At 39.2% G+C, this 20,903-nt stretch overlaps 1 protein-coding gene across 1 annotated transcript in view; it reads left to right on the plus strand.

Moving 5' to 3' along the window:
* The window catches only part of EPHA6 (EPH receptor A6), a 420,557-nt gene that overhangs the window by 187,400 nt on the left and 212,254 nt on the right, over window positions 1–20,903 (plus strand). The window contains exon 4 of the mRNA XM_042810796.1: window positions 20,628–20,752. Coding sequence (XP_042666730.1) covers window positions 20,628–20,752 — 125 coding nt within the window. The remainder of the gene's footprint in view (window positions 1–20,627; window positions 20,753–20,903) is intronic.

Genomic DNA, 20,903 nt, shown 5'->3' on the forward strand with positions numbered 1-20,903 from the left:
CTTCCCTCCCTTCCTGCCTTCCTTCCTCCCTCCCTTCCTCCCTTCCTCCCTTCCTCCCTTCCTTCCAATTCTTTAGAAATTGTATTCTGCTTGCACCTTACTCATACTGAAAAAAAAAAAAAAACCTCGTGTGCTTTGGGTGAACATACATGTTCACTAACACTGAAATCTCTGCCTTTAAGAAGTATATCTTACAAGAGCAAAACAGAAGATGCAGCTATATATTTACTTCTGTGAATCAGCCAAGATGGTTAAAGATTTTCCATTAAAACTATAATTACTGTTAATTTATTTCTATACAATATCAGTTTCTCTTGGAAAGCCTTTGTCTTCCATTTGAGAATCAGAAGTTGAAAAATTAAATTTTAGCTATCCTCAGTGTTGCAATTTTTTTCATATCTCCATCTTATTTTGTCTCCATGAGTCAGTATCTCACATCATAATTGCATACTTTCCAGGATTAGCTGCTTCCTTTGAAAATGGAAGAAGAAATTATTGGTGTGTGTAGGGACTAGAAAATCTGACATTTAGAACAGAACAGAATCATAAGCCACAGGAATTAACATTCGTATGAAAGACTAAAGGCATTCCCAAAATAAATGTTTAAGGTTATGGGCTGTTATATGACTGTTCTGTGTAATGTTTTTAACCAAAAATTGCAATGGATAATTGCAATTGAAATAACAGAAAACAAACTTTATTTACTACTGAGATTTTCAGTGGATGGGAAAACACTATTTTCTTGAGGGATTTTATGAGAAAGAAAGTAATTGAGATGTATTCTGGGTATATACAGAAGAGGAATCGTATCATTAAAGAAGAACAGAAATGTTCTCTCTAAAGAGCTGTATAATTTTAATATTGTCAAAACCTGTTTTTCACCTCATGTTCTTATTTTCTGGTATCATCATTCTTGCTTCATACCTGCTAAATTATGCGTACAGACAAGTGCACAGTGGACTTCACCTTCAGACCTTGCATGGTCTCTGTCTAACAAGTTCCCAGTAAATTGGTAAAACCTGACTGAAGCTGTCTGGTATATCTCTGTATTCATATTGTTATTTTTGACATAGGAAAAGAGAACTCAATTTAAATTAAAAAATAATAATAATAATATGTCTTTCTTCCTTTTCCATTGCAGGACAGTAGTGTAATCTTTTATTGAAAGTGCCGAAAGTACTTTAGTTAGTTTGTCTGCATCGTAAGAACCATCCCTCCATCCTAAAAACGGTTGGCAATAAATTCATGTGTGGATGCAAAAACAGAAAATGTAGTGCATTGTGAAATGACCAAGAAGCTGTCCTTATGCACTGTTATGTAAACATGCCAGGCAGACTGAAAGCAATCAACGTAGAACCTTGCTTTCTAGACAGTTGAGGCAAAAAGTCAGTTCCTATGTAGGTGATCCATTGGATGAGTGTGAGTACAGCCCACAAACGGCTGTCACTGCCTGCAACTCACCAGTGAGCATTTTGGCTGACAGCCTGGCATGCCACCTCTGTCTCATCCTGCAGATGCTTACCTACCTGCAGCAAAAGTGACTGTAGGTGGCCTTCCATGCAGAAGGAGGACAGAACTTAAGTTCGTATCTCTTATTCAGTTGCAAGATGCTTCCAACACTTCGCTGCCAGAACACAGATAGGGATGCTTCATTCTCTATGTATTTTCTGTTTGACTAGTAGTAAAAATATGCTTATTATGTTTTGACCTGTGGAAGGGGAATAAATTGTCCTTATTTTATGTAGTGCAGGACATAAGCAGTGAACATTCTAGGGTTTATGATTCCCATCCAGACTAAATGTGCTGTGCAAACTTTATTAAGTAATAAATCTTTTCACATGAGTTTTTAAACTCGGTCGCATCTTTATTCAATAAAATGCTTCCTGTTTGACAGTGATGATACCTACAACAATGCTGCATTCCTTATCCAAGTAAGTCATGTACAGCCTGTGCTTTAAACAAAGTAATATCTCAGCCTCTGTAAGATTTATTAAAGATAATAATAAAAATCAATCCAGTGGTATATCAATTTCAGCATGTACTTCGGATTTGTGTAATTATATATGTAATTATATTCCATATCTCACTCTGGAGGCTCCATGCACGGTTTACAATAAACTGGCTCACTCCTTATGCAAGCATAGTCCACACTAAATGAATCTAGTGTGACTGAGACACACTAGCGTTGCCACAGATTGTGCTTTGCACTTTACTACAGACTACTCTACTCTACATACTCTACAGTATGAAATATGCAAGCAGTTTCTCCATGCATATGCAGTAGATTCAGTGAAAAAAATGACAGACCTGTCACCACCATCACTCTGGACACACATCCCTTGAAAAAACGAAAACAGAATAAGATTCTTCATCAAGCTATCAATTAGAAAAACAAGCTATGCAGCAACCCGATAATTCAGATTCATTCATTTTCCATTCCTGTTGGTTATACACAAGAGCATCTGTCCTCAATCACACTATTGATCCATCTGGCCTCATATTCTGTCTCTGAGAATAGCCAAAAACTGGAGATTAGAGATGTGTAAAGGAAAGAAAAGGTTTACAAGAGCCATCCCCTGACTATGCACCAAATCTCTGAAAAGTTGTACCTTTGGGACTTTCTTGCCCAGTAGCAATTTAATACTTTATTATTAAACACATGTTAAAAGGGAATCCATAACAGTTATTGTTTAGGAATTCTACAGCTTATTTTCACATTTGATTGGAAATCACTTCCTTTCAGTTTCATGTGCTGAAAGAAGCAGTGAACAATCACTCCTTACGTTCTTCACATCATTCATGATTTAACCTTCTGTTGTTTCCTCCTTTTCAGATTTGAAAGCCCTGTTTTTTTTTCTGGAGTCACTTGTGTGTAATTCCTTCCACATCTTTGATGTAATACCTATTGTAGCTATTTTCTGAACCCTAACCTGGTCCTTTATATCATTGTTGAGATGAGGTGACAAAGACTACACACAGTATTCAACATACATTTGAAATACTAACCTCCACTGTGGCAGTGTAAAGTTCTGTTTTGTTCTCTTTTCTTTTCTTTGTAATCCCTAGCATTCCATTTAATCTTTTTTTACCACAGATGAGGACAGAGCTGGCATTTTCATAGATCTATATCTTGCAACTTAAAAATCTTGCTTCTGGATGGGAATGTTCAGTTCAGAGCTTATTTTTTCTTATGAAATTAGGGTTTCTTTTGCCTTGTGCATTAGTGTTTCAAATTTCATACGCCATTTTACTGTCCAATACGTCGTTCTCATGAAGTCCTTTTATAGTTCTTCACATTCTTTCTATCTCAATACTCCGGTTAGTTTAGCAGATTTTTTCATTATTTATGAACATCTTGAACTTCACAGTGTCAGCCAGCCGTATTGCTCTAGGCAGCTGGCAGACCTTTCCCACTGTAAACAAAAAGACCATTTATTCTTACCCAGTGTTTTCTATCATTATCTATCCATACAAAGACCTATCTTCTTTTCAGAGACTCTGGACCATGAGAGTCCTTGAGTGTGTCCGGAGAAGGACCACAAAGCTGGTGAGAGGTCTGGAACACAAGTCTTGTGAGGAGCAGCTGGGAGAGCTGGCATTTTTCAGTCTGGAGAAGAGGAGGTTCAGGGGAGACCTAATTACTCTCTACAACTGCCTGAAATGAGGTTGTGATGAGGGGTTGACCAGTTCCTCTGCGTAACAGAGGATAAAAGGGAATATCCTCAAGTTGAGCCAGGGGAAGTCAAGGTTGGATATTAGAAAGAATTTCTTCTCAGAAAGAGTGGTGAGGCATCGGATTAGGCTGCCCAGGGAGAAATGATAGATGTAGTACTTCAGGACATAGTCTAGTGGGCAGTATTGATAATAGGTGGACAGTTGGACTAGATGATCTTAGAGGTCTTTTCCAACCTTAATGACTTTATGATGCTATGATTAAGATGTATATCTTTCTAAACTACATGATTATTGACTCTTTCAGAGAACTCCAGTAGTTTATGAAGCATGCCTTCCCCTTACAGAAAACATTATTTACTCAAGCCTGGTAGATCCCAGATATCTGGGAACACTAACCCAAGCACCAAGCAACTCAATGGCAGTGCTTGTGTACCTGCAGGGAGAATAGAACATTAGATCCAAGGCAAAGAGTGATGATTAGAACTAGGGTCAAAGGTACTCCAAGCAGGGAGATCCCCAATGCTGGGTCACCCCGAGGGCTGGGCAGTTATAGCACTGAGGTTAACTACAGCTAAAGTCCTGCATGTTTGCTATACTGCCCATCAGCAGAGGCAGGATTGTGTGAATCTGAGAGACTGGAGCCCTGGGGGTGCACCCTGCTCTCCTGTAGGTCTGGAAGTCAGCTAGGAGATCAGGGAGCCAGAAACAGTCCCACTGTGCCCAGCATGACAGAACAAGTGTTGAGAGCTTGCTGACAGCATATATACAAGACCTCTTCAAGCATTTGAATTGATTATGTGGAATATGAATGTTTCAGACACTGAGAACAGTGCATCTGCAGCACTTGAACTAGAATTATGAAAGCTGAATGTTCCAATTATGTATTTATCATAACAATTATACTTACAAGTGATTATTCTGTATACTACATACAAATCATTCTCGAAGATATAAAAATTAAATTATTTCTTCAAGCTGTGTAAGCTTTGAATTGTTGTCTTCCTTGCCATAAGATTATCTACTTGAAATTACTTGAGGTAGCCAATAAATGTGTCATATTAGTTATTCTGTATTAGTTTTGGATTCAGGATTGTCTGCTTAGAAAAATGTTGGGTAATGGTGGCTATTGTTATCTTGGAATCTGTAGTACTATGCTCATTTTTCCTCTCATTTTAAAAGAAAGCAAACAGCATCTTTGAAATTGGTATGTATATAACAGAACATTCTTGAATAGCTGATGGCAAGATTTGATACAGAAGATCACATTATGAAATGTTTAATGCATCTTTTTTAAAGATATTACATGGAGATGTCAAACTGACCATAGTAGGACTGCTGTGATTTTTATCTTAAAAAAAATAAAGCAGTAAGGTAGTTTTGTGAAGGTGGATTAAAGATGAAAAGTTTATACTGATTGAGGACAGATAATTCAGTATTTTAGAAGTCATTCCATATTTGCATATTTTTATGAGCAAAATTCATTAGCTTTTATGTCCGTACAATTCTTTGAGTGTGGATATGCTTTTGAAGAAGACACAGCTTAAAGATAAAATGCATGCATGAATGCAGAGAGAGATAGTACCTTTTAAACATACAGTTACACACATCATGGATAAATTCCTTCCAATGTCCTTTTGTGCTCACTGAGCTCAAGGAATTAGGACCATATAATCACAGAATGGCCCAGGTTGGAAGGGACCTCAGGGATCATCAAGCTCCAACCTCTCTGCCGCAGGGCAGGGTCACCAACCTCCACAATTAATACCGGGCTGCTTAGGGTCCCATCCAACCTGGTCTTGAACACCTCCAGGGACGGGACACAGGGCATCCACAACCTCTCTGGGCAGCCTGTTCCAGCACCTCACCACTCTCTCTGTAAAGAACTTCCCCCTGATATCCAACCTAAATCTTCCTTCCCTTCCCTCCCTTAAAACCATTTCCCCTTGTCCTGCTGTTATCTACCCTTGTAAAGAGTTGATTCCCCTCCTGTTTTCAGGCTCCGTTTAGGCACTGAAAAGCTGCAACGAGGTCACCCTGCAGCCTTTTCTTCTCCAGGCTGAACAAGCCCATCTCCCTCAGCCTGTCTTCATAGGGGAGGTGCTGCAGCCATCTGATCACCTTTGTGGCCCTCCTCTGGTCCCTCTGTCACAGCTCTCTGTCTCTCTTGCATGTCTTTCTTATACCTTTGCTGACCGTGCAGCATATAAGATGCTTCCAGTTGAATAGGTACATTAGAGTATGTTTGAGAAAGCACACAGCAATTAGCAGATCCTAGATAGGAGAAGAGTAACATCTGCCTCATTTATTCTGATCTCTGCAGGAAAAACCAAGAGGAACCTTGTGTTTCAGCTCTGTCCTCCAAGTTCAGACACAGAGAAGAGATACAGGGTCATTGATAACACAGAGTGAGGTCATAATACTTCTAAGATGGACCATTTTATAATCTTCACAAGGAAATTAGCTATTAACTTTCTCCAGTAGACTTTTGCAGATTATTTATTTGCTTGAATACTTGAGAAGTTAATGGTGCAGGATTTTTTGGTTGTTGTTGGAGGAAAGAAAAATTGTCTGCCTCTAGACAAGCTGCAATAAAAGACAAAATATCATAGAGCTGATGGAGGTATGTTTGCAAGCCTCAATTGTTCAGTGGGGCGTCAAAGAAGGTTTGGGGTGCTCATTAATTTTAGATATCTATGTTGAGTGCTCTTCATCTCCATCTGGAGGCCTTATTTCTCTGCAATGTTTATACCTCCTTAAAGTGTGCCTAACTTTAGGACTCCTTTTTTATGCCAAAAATAACTTAAAGTTACTTCAGTTATTTTAAGTGATTTGAATCCTTGGTGTAAGTATGATGGGAACTGAGTAGCAAGGACTGATAATGAAACACCAGCAAACTCAAAGTTGTTGTGAGTAGAGGAGTTCATTCTAAGGGCACCCAACTCCTCTCTTCTTAGCCAGAGTGAATGGTTTAGCCAGCCAACAGACTTTCTTAATTTTACTCTTTAGCTGTTCCTCTTCATGCATTCAGCCGAAGTGGAAAGGCATTTCAGGGGAAGATCAGCTTGCATTACATGAGCAGTTACAAACCCAGTCACAATCTATATGACCACCTATGGTGTGAGATGCTAAATCAGCACCACTAATAGACTCTGATCGTGATCATTAGTGAAGCATAGAAAATTCTGGTTAAAGGCAGAGTTAGCATGATGTCTTGGAAAATTAATACCATTGATGTAAGTTCCTGAAAGTGATAACAAGTATCTCTTGCGGTAAACAGCTGCAATAAATAAACGTTCCATTTGTTATTAATTCATTTCCATGGGTATATTGTCACAAAAGGTTTCTGTGCTAGCAGAATAATACCCTGTATGATACATTTGTTATTTTTAAACTTTTTTTAAGAATACATTTTACTAACCACTATTTTTTAAACAGTAAACTTAAAGAACTATTGAAAAGGCAGGAAAGAGGAGGCTGGAGTGGTGACAATATGTGTGAGGGAGGGGCTTGGCTGTTCAGAGCTAGAAGTTGGTGTTGGCAGGGTTTAATACCCTCTATGTGAGGACAAATGGTGATACAAATAAAGCAGGACAAATGGTGATACAAATAAAGCAGTGTAATGCTGGGAGTCCTACTATAAACTGAATGTGAGTCAGCAGCACGTTCTGGCAGTCCAAAGGGCCAACCATACCTGGGGGTGCATCAGGCCCAGCACTGTCACTGGGAGGGCTTGTCCCATTCTGCTCTGTGCTGTGTGATCTCACCTCCTGCACTGGGTGTGGATTTGGTTGCCACAATGTAAGAAGGCCAAAAAACTACTAGAGAGTGTCCAGAGGAGGTCTACAACAACAGTGAAGGATCTGGAGGGTAAGGCGAATGAGGAGAGGCTCCCTAATAAATTACAAAACTAAATGTTACATTGGTTGAGGAGAATTTTTTAGAATACTTGGGGAAGATTTGAAATAGGAAGATTTTCTTTAGGGAAGAGTAAAAGAGGCTGAACGATATTGTTGTTCAGTTATTCCAACGCAACAATTTTGTGCAATATCATTGTCTAATCCTAACAGTACTTAACTCCTGTTTGTACCTAAATTAGTTGTCAAACTGAAAGCTTTCTAAATTCTCAAGTTCTGTTTCTATGCATGTTCTGAACGTCCTCCGTTTTAAGGAGCATTAAGGAACTCGGACACTTTAGTATATCTTACCTTCATGCCCTCTATTCTGAGGATCAAGCACTTAAAAGTTGGCCCTGAAGCACATAGCTGCACATCACTAATGTACCGTGTGGATATGAGCCATTAGTTCTTACAACTACTGCCTAAGCTGCAAAGTGGGATGTTTTCCCTCTGTCAAGACTGCGATGCAGGAAACAATTTATAGGATAGCATTATGTAACAAACTTTCCTTTCTGAGCTAAACAGAAGTTTCTCTAATCAGTTAGTCTGGCCCATTATTTTGTCTCTGACAGTAGGCAGGAAGGTACACTGGTGGAAAGAAAATAAAATGGTACTTCCCCTCATGTGCTTTTCTAGCTTCTGTCAGTGTTCAGTGGCATGTTAGATAATAATTCTCTATTTCCTGTCTGAATGTCTGTCAACTTCCTAACTTTTGGGAGGACATAGGTTTTTATGGTACCCTCTAGAAAATGACCAGTGCAAACTGTCTGTGTGTCATTGTTCTTAGGGAAGAAATTGAAAAGGGAAGGACTGTAGAGGTCAGCTTCCCTCCATGGATCTTCCTACTTTCCCTTTCTGTAGAAAACACCTCTGTAGAGCTGTTTTGGCAAAAAGATAGGATATGAACAGTAGATTTGGAAAGAAATCCTTAAGGACACAGTTCAGCACAAAGAACTTTGAAGAACACCAAAGCTGATTAGCACAGGGGGGACAAAAAATAATAGAAATACCAAAAGAGCATAATGGAAGAACCCTGATGATTCATAGTTTCTTGTCAAGAGGGCAGTCATCAGATAATTAATTTTTTGAAAATGAAAGGCTCGTGAAAATTAGTGATGCACTGATCTGGAAGTACATGTATCTGGGTTTCTTTATCACTGAGATCTCTATCAGTAGATTGTCTGTCAGAGTATGAGCATGGATATATGCAGCAAGTATTAAAAACAGAAGATAACTAGTAGATAATAGGTGAAGAAACTTCTCTTTTGAAAAACTATTCTACAGTTTTCCAGGATTCCACAAACCTTTCTTTGAAAGATTTTTTACTGCCCATTGTCTGATCTCATTTCTAGGCTCCTCTGTTTTGTTGGCGTTCTAGTGAAAATTCTTAAGCTCGCAATGGATCTATAGATCTACCCAACTGAAAAAGCATTCTGTTTAGGATGTTGACATATCTAAAATAACTCTCGCATCACTCCAGAGATCAGCTTCAAGTAAAAGCCATGGCTGATTTTGTCCGAAGTTTCAGTGATGCTAGTAGCGATGCGTATATCAGACACCATTGCTGAAACTGGGGGGATAGCTTTGCTCTACTGGCAGCCACCTTGAAGTTCAGCCTTTACAAAGGCAGTTCTAGTGTGCAGTCTGCGCTCTCCTCAGACGGTGTCTGAGAATGAGAGGTATGAGAAATGCCCTCAAACTGAGTTGCCTGCATCTCTCTAGCTACAGAGGGAAACGTGACAACTTGCTAGAGTAAAAGCACAGCTTTTAAATGATTTACATCAAGTAAAATGAATTCCACCCTACTTGACTGTAAACTGACCACTGGACAGCAGCAGAGTTTTTCAGTGATGCACTGATGTACATCAAGTACAAACCAGTAACAATTCCAGCCTTCTGGATGTGCTTCTCATTGACAGTCTTCTGAGTCTGTATGCCAGGGCTTAAAAGGATGTGCTTTTCTGTGCATAGGTTTACATGCTAAACATTGAAGAGATACATGACTCTTCAAATAAAACTGCACTTAAAGGCAGAGTAAAAAATAGCCCTTATTATTGCATAATGATTTTTTTTTAAAGAACAATTAACAGCATACCTTTGGAATCTTTTTAACACATATATGTAATGTAACTTTGTATATTCAGTGGGAAAATTCATTTCTGAGGACATATTTATTTTACAACAGTGATATTTAAATGTTTCATTGAAATCAACATTTGTGCAAAAATTGATTGAAGATGTACATTCTAAGTCAGTATCAGATGTCTGCATGCATATATTACATGAGAACATTAAAGTACAGCAGCTATGTCATTCTCTGCACATACCAACAAACAGCTTTTACAGAAGGTTCAGATAAGATGTTCAAATAAAATATTCATGATTTTCTTGCTAAAAGAAAAATGTCTTTCTGACCTATAAAGTACTGTTAGACAGAAAATGACCTACAATCTCATATAGACTCATATTTTGATACAAACAAGAACTGGAAAGATTTTCTCGAATGTATATTTTAGACTGATCTGCTACATCCCAGGATGACTAGCAATTAATGGAGTGAAAAGATGGCAGATTTCCTAGTGCTTTTTAACTTGCTTATTTCATTTTCAAACTTCTGTGATCAATTTAGCAGCAGGAAGTTCTGCATGGCAATTTGGTTCCAGTTGACCCCGAAGGGGTTGCTGCTGAAGGAGACTTACTTAAAGTTCTGTGGCCATAATGACACCTTGCTGCAATAAGTGACACCTTCTTAACCTCAAGTTATATTTCCAATACATTTATACCAATTCCCAGGTTATTTTAGGACGCTGAAAACAAGGTTCTTCAGACAAATGTGTCACCACAGGTTGTCGCCACATCACAGGGCAACTAGTGCTGGCATGCTATTTATAACTCACATAACACATTAGCTGCAACACAACTTTTTTCATGCTGATTAACATAATTATAGATGCAATCTGATTCTGCTGATAAACCAATTTCTCCCATCTCCTTCTCTTCTAGGACAGGTTTTCTAGAAAGGAAATGGTTCAAGTCATCCTGGTGTTGTTTCTGGGAGGAATCCTACATGTCGGACATGATTCCCCAGAAGCACGCACACCAATTTGAAGCAGTATACAAATTTAATGGCAACATCTGAGTCCGGAGGAACTGAGCAATCACCGGGGGGTACACTCTCCTGGACTTCCCTTTTCTGGATGAGGCTCTCATAGAAGCCTTTCTTGTTCTTTTTGGCATCCCTAGACAAGTTCAATTCAAGCTTGGCCTTGGCTTTCCTAACCCCAACCCTATATTACCTAGCAGCTTCCTTATGCATCTTCCCACTGTACATGTCCCTGTATCCACTGCTCATGCATTTTCTTCTTGCTCTTCAATTTGACCAGCAGGTCCCAGTTCAGCCACACCAGTCTCTTGCCTTTCTTTCCTGACTTGCTACACCTGGGGATGAAGAGCTCTTGCACCCTGAAGAAAGACTCCTTAAAGATCTGCTAGGTCTGCTCCTCACCCTTGCCCATGAGAACAGTTTCCCAGGGTGTTTTGTTGACTAACTCCCTGAAGAGCTGAAAGTTAGCTTTCCTAAAGTTTAGCTTCCTAATTTTACTCTTCAGCTGTTCCTCTGGAGTGTGAATTCAGCCATAGCATGGTCACTACAGCCCAAGCAGCCTCCAGTCCTGATGTCACCAAACAATTCATTTACATTGGTGAGTCACATATCCAGTATTGCCATCAATATCCTGTTGGGGCCATCAATTACTTGACTAAGGATGTTATCCTCAATGCCTCCTAGATTGTCTACCACTCGCTGTGCTACTTTTCCAGCATTGTCCAGGTGGTTGAAGTCCTGCAGCAGGACAAGCACTTGCAATCGCAGTGCCTCCTTAGCTGGAGATAGAAAGCTCTGATTAATCTGGTGGCCTGTAGTAGACACCAGTCACAAAGCTCCCTTTGCTGCTTTGGTCTCTAACTGTCACCCATAGGCTTTCAACTTGTTCATGACTGTTCTTTAGGGACAGCTCTTCACATTCTATTCTTTTCCTGATGTAGATTGCAGTGCCACCAGCTCTTCTTCCTTGCCTGTCCTTTCTGAACAGTTTGTAGCTGTTGATAGCCACACTCCAGTCATGGGAAACCAGGTTTCAGTGACTACAACTATATTACAGTTTTCAAGCAGCACAGTAGCTTCCACCTCCTACTGTTTGTTTCCCAAGCTGCATGCATTTAGTGAAGAGGCACTTCAGCTGGGCAGCTGGCCTTGTCATTAAAGGATAACTCCTCTGTTCCTTCTAGGTATTATCTTTGAATTTTCCCATTGCCTTCTCCTGTTGCTCCAGCAGTCACTGCCTCATCGTCATAGAGTTTTGTATGTGCTGCAATCTTGCCAGCACTTCTCAAGGCAGTGGATCCTTCAAGATCCACACCAGCACCCTGTGTCTCTAATGTAGTTATGCCTTCCCCACACCTCATAATGGGAAGGCTCACTGTCCCCCCCATTCCCTTTCACACCTAGTTTAAAGCCCTCCCAACAAGTCCCACTAGCTTTTCCCCAAGGACCCTTCTCCCCCTTTGAGAACAAACCTAGTACCACAGACCTTAGTACCTAGCTAATTGGCTATCAAAAAAACCAAAGTTCTGGTGATGTAACCAGCCACAAAGCCGGGTAAAGATATGATCCTTTGGCTTGTTTCTGTATCCTTACCCAATTCAGGAGGCAGAGAAGGAAAGATGGTTTGCACATTCAGTTTAGCCATCCTTTTGCCATCATCCCAAGGACCTGAAATTCATTTTGATAGCCTTGTAGCTATCATGTAGCTTCTTCATCTCTCCCTGTATGGAAAAGCAGTAAGGGGTTGCGGTCTGTTGGCCATGCCAAGTTAGGTAGTTTCACAGTGACATCTCTCATCCATGCACCAGGGAAACACTGGACTTCTGTAAGAAGAGGGTCTTCTTGGTGTATTGACATTCAGTTCCCTGTAGGGAGGAATCACCTACAACCAGTACCCATCTCCTCTTCCTTAATGAAGTAGCCTTGGTATCATATCTAGACTGAGTGGGTTGTTACAACGCTCAGACAAGTCTTCCACATCCAGGGCCTCATACCTGTTGTACAGAGGCACCTGGGGGGGTGGAGCAGGCAAGGATGGATTTTGTTTGTGGCTTTGGGCACAAACTTGCCTCCATCTGCTCTTTTTCTTTGTGTTCTTGGTTCCAGCTTTGCGATTTTTTTTCCACATACAGGCTGCCTTGGGTTTGTATTTTTTTCTTTGAAATAACCTGTTAGTGCATGGGTGAATTGTTGTTTCCCTGCCCTTTCTTTTTGTCCCCAGTGACGCACTCTCATCTATGTATTTCATCCTGTAGCCTGGCCACAAGGCAGAGCAGGTCACCTACCTGCTCACACAGCTGTTCTGACTGCTGCCCCAGGAAGCCAGTGAGAGCCTCATGAACTCTACACAGCCGGAGGCCTGGACATCTTCATGATTGCCTCCAAATTCAGTCAGGATTGCAGTATCCTTCCTGACAGAGGCAGACCCCCTAGCTCTCCTTCGGGTGGATACCATGATTAAGTCTCAGTCCTTGGAGGATGACAATCCTACACTGCAGTGTGATGACCCTGAACTCAGTGGCTGATAATCGCCTAATGAACTTATCTGTCTTATCTTAGCAAACTGCCACGCTGCACCCTTCTGAAGTGCCCTGCTCCTGGTTGTCCCAGCTCCCCAGTGACAGGCTATATACACACAGGGGATTTGGCTGCTGTCACCTCCTGGCTCCACCCCACCATATCAGCACTACCCACACGTCAGGGCTGCTCCTACAATTCCCAGTGTTTTTTCCCCACATTGCTTTCCACGTGAAGTCTTTGCTAAAACAGCCGAAATGGTGCTTTCCATGGATGTGATGCGTGGCCCTTTTCAGTTTTACAAACTTGTTTGCTTTGTCTGTAATTCCTGAACATCTTCAACAAGCCGTTCTGAAATGAATTTATTCCACTTACTTCAGAAATAACAGAGCGTGTATAAAGCAGCTCCTTAAAGCATACATTTATGGAAAAGATTTGTGTGATTATTGTAACTATTGTAATTTACAAAAACATTATTCAAGTAGTTCACATTGTTCGCTGTATTGGTTATCATGCAGCATATCTCACAATACTTTCAACTTTGAGGGCGAGAACAAAACACCCACGCAGCCGGCAGGTGATAAGACTGTATTTTATAGGATTTATTTTGAGTATCTTTTAATATAATCCATTTTGAAGAAACGGGGACTGAATAAATCCTGTTAAAAGTAAAGATCTAGCAATGCTTCTGTCTCAGGCTTGTGAAATAATGGCAGCACATTCTACAAGTGAAAGAAAATCTGTAGCATTGCAAAATTACATGGGTGAATAATCATTGTCTTCATCTATAAGTCCGACAAAAGATGGGTAAGAAATTAAGCAGCAAGGAAGAAAGAATTGCATTACAGAATGTAGTAGATAAAAATGGTGTTGGATCTTCATTTAGCCTGAAGGAGATTTTGAGGTTGCATCTATCATGACCTTTAGCCCAGAACACTGTAGCAGAATCTGTTTTTTACTAATGGGATTAAGTTCACTTGATTTCTATCCACCATTTCTGAGGAAGCAAAGAATATCTGCAAGGGGAAAGAATTTAAAATGGAGGGGAAGATTGTAATTATAGCTTGCTGGAGGCATATTTTTCAATAAATGGAGTGCTTCAAAGGAAGTGTACTAGTATGCTGTCTTTCGAGCGCAAGCCTTTAGGGAACTAGTGAAAGAGTATAAAGTAAAAACATTATTTTACACCCAAAGTTGTTAATTTTCTAGCTCTAATGCATTGTCAGGAGAAGTGCATATTCAACTTTGAACTCCAAGGTTAGCACCAGTAATAATATACCTTTCGAGCATTATGACTGTAAATTAGCCCTGAAATGATTAGGAAGATAAGAGATTCTGTTATGTGAAGAATCAAGTATCTTATCTAGTTCCTATATTAATTGGAAGCAGCCTTACATGATAAGAAAAATAATTCCTACTGAATTGAGCATAAACCCAAAGATGTTTCAGCTAAGGACAGACAAATCTTTGTTAGAAGTTTCATTTTTTACTGCAAGTTTAATTTATGTTCATATTTCCAGGATCTTTCCTGTGTGAACTTATGCTTATTTTATACATTTTTAAGTTTATATATAGCCCCTCATATACACATTTCTATCATGGAATTGCTTACATACCGGAAATAATGGGAGGTAATAACATTTACATTGTAAGTTATGATAGCTCAGTCACAAATATTAAAGAAAATCTCCAGAGCATGGCCAGAAAGGAATACAAATGTAAAATCTCCTGAATGCCTGTCACAGTCTTCACTCATAAAATAGTGTTTCTTCCCATGTCCTACAAAGACAGAAAGATTAACAAGCAAACACAGAAGAAACAAAGAAAGAAAAGTATCTTTGCTGGGGAGCTAATAAACATATTGCAGGAACAGAGTCTGGTGGAGATGATGGGCAGCACAACTGCATCCTTGTCTGTTGACCGAGAATACTTTTCATGCGTGACATTACTAATGAAGGCTGAAGAGTTTTGACCTCTTAGCTTCTCTGGTAAATCCTTCCTTCGTAAACAGCCCAAATGCCAATAATACTGAAGACATTATCATTGATCAGGAAATGTTATTTCATTTCTTTCAGTTCTGTTACTGGAGTAAAATGTCACCTCTAAGAAAACATCTTGTTATTGCTTATTGCCTACTTTACAGACTTTCAAGAATTAGAAGTAAAATCAATATTTCTTTACTATGGTGCCCTGAAATGACAGTTTTTCCAAGTCTGGAAAAATGCTTCTAATTGTGGGTCGTGAATAAAAACTCAGACTTCATTTATTGCTGTGTATAATATAAAATCATACTCAGTATCAAATAGTATAGAAATTCTAATACAATTACAGAATCTAGGCTGGGAGAACACTGTATAAAAAATACTGTACCCTGGTACATCTCTGTAATTAACAGTTATAAATGCTGTACACGTATGATTTGATTAAAAAATGACACCTTTAAAAAGTATAGCTGTATTTATAATGAGAAACACAAATCTAGAACACACTTCGCTTTAAAATCTAGTATCAGTAGTTCACAAAAGAACTTTCTACTATTACGGTTAAGCAAGAGGAGAAACCACTGAAAAGTTAATGTACTTATTCCATACTCTGTTTCATTAATTTCCTAAAATTTCTGTAGAATGTTATTGGATAATTAGATAACCATAGCTCTTGTTGTTTCAAAAAAAGTTTCCTATGTAAATTAATTCATACAATTTACATGTGACATAAGCTTGAAAATGTGTCTTTCAGTAAACCCATCTTCTTTTGTATTCTGACCAACATAGACATGAAACCAAAGTGAACTTGGATTGCTCCTTGTAGCACTGATATTTCTTCCACTCACAACAGTCCTTGTCTTAATGAAAGAACAAGAGGAAAGCAGGCTTCTTGCAAGGCGTTGAAGTATGTTTCCTCTTCTAACTATATCATAGGAAACAAAAAGTGCTCGATTAATGAATTCAATTAGAAGCAATCTCCTGAGTGGGCCTTAGTGTTTTCCCTCAGTTACATTTGGGAAGTGGCCAAGGTAGGAGAGAAAGAAGAGGAAGGGACCAGGCTGGATTCCCTCCTTTGTTGGAAAAGCCTTACTCCAAAAACATTGATAAAGCCTTATATTTGGGTGAGTATGGTCCTTCTTATGTCTTGAAGCTGGCAGAGCTCTTGAGAAAAATAGCATATAATTATTGCACTTCAGATTATTACTGGTAATGGTGATGGTATAGAAATGTGTGTCTAAGTTAAACCACATCATTCCCACTGGCAGTATTTTATACGTGGAGGTCCTTAGAAATGAGGATGGTGTCCAGATGACTGCTGGCACTTCATAGACTTTGGCCAAAACAAATGGGAGAGAAGGAAAGGGGGCAACAATCATGTAGCTTATCTTGTTTGTTGGTTGATAGTTTTCTTTAACAAGAGACTTCACAGATTTCTAGAAGGGCCTGTTCTGGCATCCACTAAAACGACAGTGAGCTGACGTGGTTTCTCTTCAAAGAAAATAAGGTTTGAAATGTAATAGTAGAGGCGTAGATTGGACGAAACAGACATCGGGTGAGCGTTTGTCATCAGCTGCTGCTGGGTTTGAAGATTCTGCATACTCAGCAGGCAACAAACTAAAGTTGTTTCGTCTGGAAAACTTGTGAAAAATGTTGGAAATGCTTTGCCCATTTTTAACAAAATGAAACAAGAAATTGGAAAATTACAAAATAGGCTAAGGGGGAAAAGCTTCAGAAGTCCTGTATATCACCTCTTTTGAAATCAGGGACTACAGATAATGGAAGTCAATCTAGGAAGAAGAGAAAGTTTCTATACAAATGGCACTGGATTTCAACCATCATTTACAATTTTCTGCTTTCTATACAATGTATGAGTAAACAAAGAGATTCAGTAAAAAAAAGAAACCAAAGACATTTAGAATAAAATATTCTCACTCTGAATTGAGGAATGAACATTCATTATTCAATTCAAATTGGAAAAGACAAGGAAAGCTATCAGACTAAATTAATAGGAGCTGACAGCACTGTAGATGACTCATTGCAATTCAAAAATTTTATAAGAGCGTAGAGGAAAACACAGAGAGCAGATGGTGCAAAGAATTCTTAGTACAAAACTGAGATCAACACTGAGATCAAGAGCCAGAAACCATCCTTCAGCCTAGTACCAGTGTCAAGAAAATGCTGCCATTAAAATGATTAAAAGTCATGCTGGGATTCGAGCTTTTTTTTTTTTTTTTTTCCCTCAAATGTTTTCAGTGGATAACCAAATTAGAGCTCTCCTGCAGTTACTGGATTTGAAGAAACTAATTAAAAGAACTTCCCATTGATTCATCGTAGGAACATTTTAGCAGTCTTAATATACGAGCAAATAGGATTTACCCATCTTACAAATTTCCAGTTTAAGAGAGCTCTGACAATGAATGGGTAACATTGTTGGGGTCTAAATCATTTCTGTTCTACTGAGCTAATCTTATAAGGAGCTGACATTTTTCCAGTGAAAATATTGTTTTTAAAATGATAGTAACTGAAAAAATAGAAACTTGACTAGCTGCAACTTTTTATTACTTATTCTTAGGTGCTTATCTCTTTGTACAATAAAGTTCTGACTGAAATCCATTTCCTTTTTTAAGTAATTATTTCATCTTAAGTAATTATTTCATCATACAGGTAAATTCTGTATGACAATTAGTAGCATCCTTCTGAATGGATAAGAAATGGTTAATGGCTTTTGGTTTTGTTTTATTGTATTGTGTGTGGTGTGTAGGTTTTTTTGTTGCTGCTGTTGCTGTTTTTTATAAAAAAAAGTCACAAATACACAGTATCCAGAGCCTTACACACACACACCTTCACATTTTGATTTATAGGATGCAGTGCTGGCACTGTGGTGCTGGTGTGATGTGAGCATGGGACCTTTCAAGCGCAGGTCAACCACAGCTGTTTTACAAGAGACTGAAGTAAATATCTTCCATTATTTTACTCCTGAGCTCTTTCCCAGGGAGAAGATGTTGGCTACTTGCTCAAATGGAAGAGTTACTGCAGTGAACTCAGACAGAATATGTACTTAAATTGTTGTAGAAATTTGGGAATGAGAGCCCAAAGAAAAATGCACCACATGTTACGTCATAATTTGAAGAAGTATAATATCAGTAATCTATATTTCAAAGAGCCTAGAAGGATCAAGTGTTTTCTGCAGGCATACTCAATCATTTTGCAAGGATTTGGCTATTGGACCGATGAATGCACACTGCAGAGAGGTGAAGCCATGGTGTGCTAGTGAGGGTGGCCCAGCTGAAGTCTCTGAGGCACGAACAGACGAGGTGGATCAGAAAAACCTACAGAGCTCCCTTAGCCTCTGCCTTGATGCCAGTAAATGACTCAAAACTGCAAATAATAAACAAGTATATATGAGCAATTGTCTTCATAGGCTCTTGATTAGTGTTTGACAAATACAAATCCATTTTTGCTGCCTCGTGTTTTCCTTTCAACAGCCCTGTCTTTGTTCCCTACTTGGAGTACTGGATTTTACCCCAGAGTAATATTACCAGAACTCAGTTTCATCCTCAATTTTCAAGAATAAAAATTTCATTTTAACTGAGGGAGTAGTTATACGTACCCAGGAGTAACGTTTTGGCCCAGAACTTCTGAATGTGTTTTATTCATTTATTTGTCTATTTTGCTCTGTTTAGTTATATGATGCTGTTTGAGGTCTTCCTGAAAAGTAGACTAATTCTTTATTCAGCAAGAGAGGATTCTTTTTTTTCTCTCTTTCCCTTGCATCAGACCTATGGTTAAAATGGTGTAAGGTTTCCTGTGTAAGCTCTGTTTTATCCATATCACTTTTGGTAGTTTTTTCTTCTTTTGGTTATTTTCTGTTGGCCTGTTAGCTTTTTATCCCATCATAGAGACTGGTCTGTTGTGCCACAGAATAGTTATCCACAGGGAGGACTGTAAGTGGGCAGGGGTTTATTTTCTGTCTTGCTGACACAGAGAAACGGAGATTGCTATACGTGTGTCTGTGTGCAGAGCTTCCCTTCTTTCAAAGGAAAACAAGCTGTTCTGTTTTCTTTAGTGTTTGTTTCTAGCTTGTATTTATTGATTTCATTTCTTAAACTTTCTGAAATGTTTACAGGGAAGTAAACAAAGGTGAGGAATTTTGTGACTAGAAGCAGATTCCTATTTCACTTTACTAAGGAGACTCCTTTATTCAAAAGATAAAAACTGAAGTAATAAAAGTATGTTATTTCAAGAGGCAGCTCCTTAGGAGCTTAGAAGAGGTTAAGTATGATTCACAATAGAGAGGAATGAGGGAAGGTGTGTAATATGGTGGTATATGTTATTGCAGCGACAAATAGGGAAAGGTAAATCACTGGAAGAATTTTTATGTATATATATGATACAGTCTCAGGAAGCTGGTGGGACTCTGATGTGCTGTTCAGTAACTTAGTCGTTCAGCTTTCTCTGTTGTCTTCAAGACTGTTGAAAGATGTGACTTTTGTTGTTCCATTTGGGAAAGATTCATGTCAATACTTGTAAAGCAGCTTTAGTATCTAGAAAGTATTAGCCTTCTTTTGCCTTACTTGACCAGTTTAATCAAATAAGCAAATAGAGTTTCTTGTGTTTGAATTTTTGCCTCATTTGACATTGTTACACAGAATGTCCTTCTACGTCCTTCTTCTTTTCCCAAAGGGCGGCAAATCCAACTCCCAAAATCAGTTAGACCCACAGTGAGATACCTTTGCTCTTGGGTTCATCCACCCATGTTGGGCCCTTTCTGAAAGCTGCTGGAAGCAGTTCCTGCTCAGTGCACAGCTGCAGCCCTGTGGTGTCAATTACTGCAGGTAGGTTGGGGCACCAATGCTTTCGTGGCTTGCCCTAACCCTGCCACTGCCCTTGCCTCCCCTAACAGGCAGCTGTTGAATGCACACAGCTACTGCCCTGATGGACTGGAATTGTTTTGCTTCTGCCAGCCCAGGTAGCAGGAACGGAGTATGTTATGCCTGTTTTAGGTTGTGTCACATTATTCTACCCCAAGGAGTAAACCAAATGTTTGTTCTACTCTAGCATAACTATAACACTTAACATAGGGTATCCTGAATTAAGAATTTAATCTCAGAAACACAGCAGTGCTCTGGACATGATGTTCTCAGAGCGAGCGGCACATCCTGGTCATGCACAGACAATGGTGGAGACTGACTCAGGCACTTCTTTCTGGGTGAGAATTTTTTGTATATAGCCATTTCTCAGAAGCTGGTCTGCACTTTAATAAAGGAGTTACTGGTGTGTACTTGAAACATTAATTCCAGGTTATATGGTTTCCCTGAGAATTGCCATCTGTCATGCTTTTCTGCCTGGAGGTCACTCAAAGTTACCTCGGGTTGGTATCCTAAGACAGTAGGTTGAAAGGATAAAGATTGTACTTTGTCTTTAACCCGTAGTTATCCTTTTCCCTTTCAGCACCCTCCTTGATAGGTATGGTAAGGAAGGACTGGGCTTCCCAAAACAGCATTGCCCTCTCCTGGCAAGAGCCGGACTTTCCCCATGGAGCCATTCTGGACTACGAGATCAAGTACTATGAGAAAGTAGGTCTCACTTACAGCATCACCCAAACTCAGATCCTAAAGAATAATATGTTTCATATTTTTAATATTTAAAAAAATACTTTTAAACTTTTCACTTGATCCCACGTACAGTGCTTTATAAGTAGACATTTTGTTTTGCATTGAGTTTTTG

Source organism: Centrocercus urophasianus, unplaced genomic scaffold (genome assembly GCF_019232065.1).
Source record: "Centrocercus urophasianus isolate 14NV4802_14NV808 unplaced genomic scaffold, USGS_Curo_1.0 seq_12, whole genome shotgun sequence".
Taxonomy (NCBI): Eukaryota; Metazoa; Chordata; class Aves; order Galliformes; family Phasianidae; genus Centrocercus; species Centrocercus urophasianus.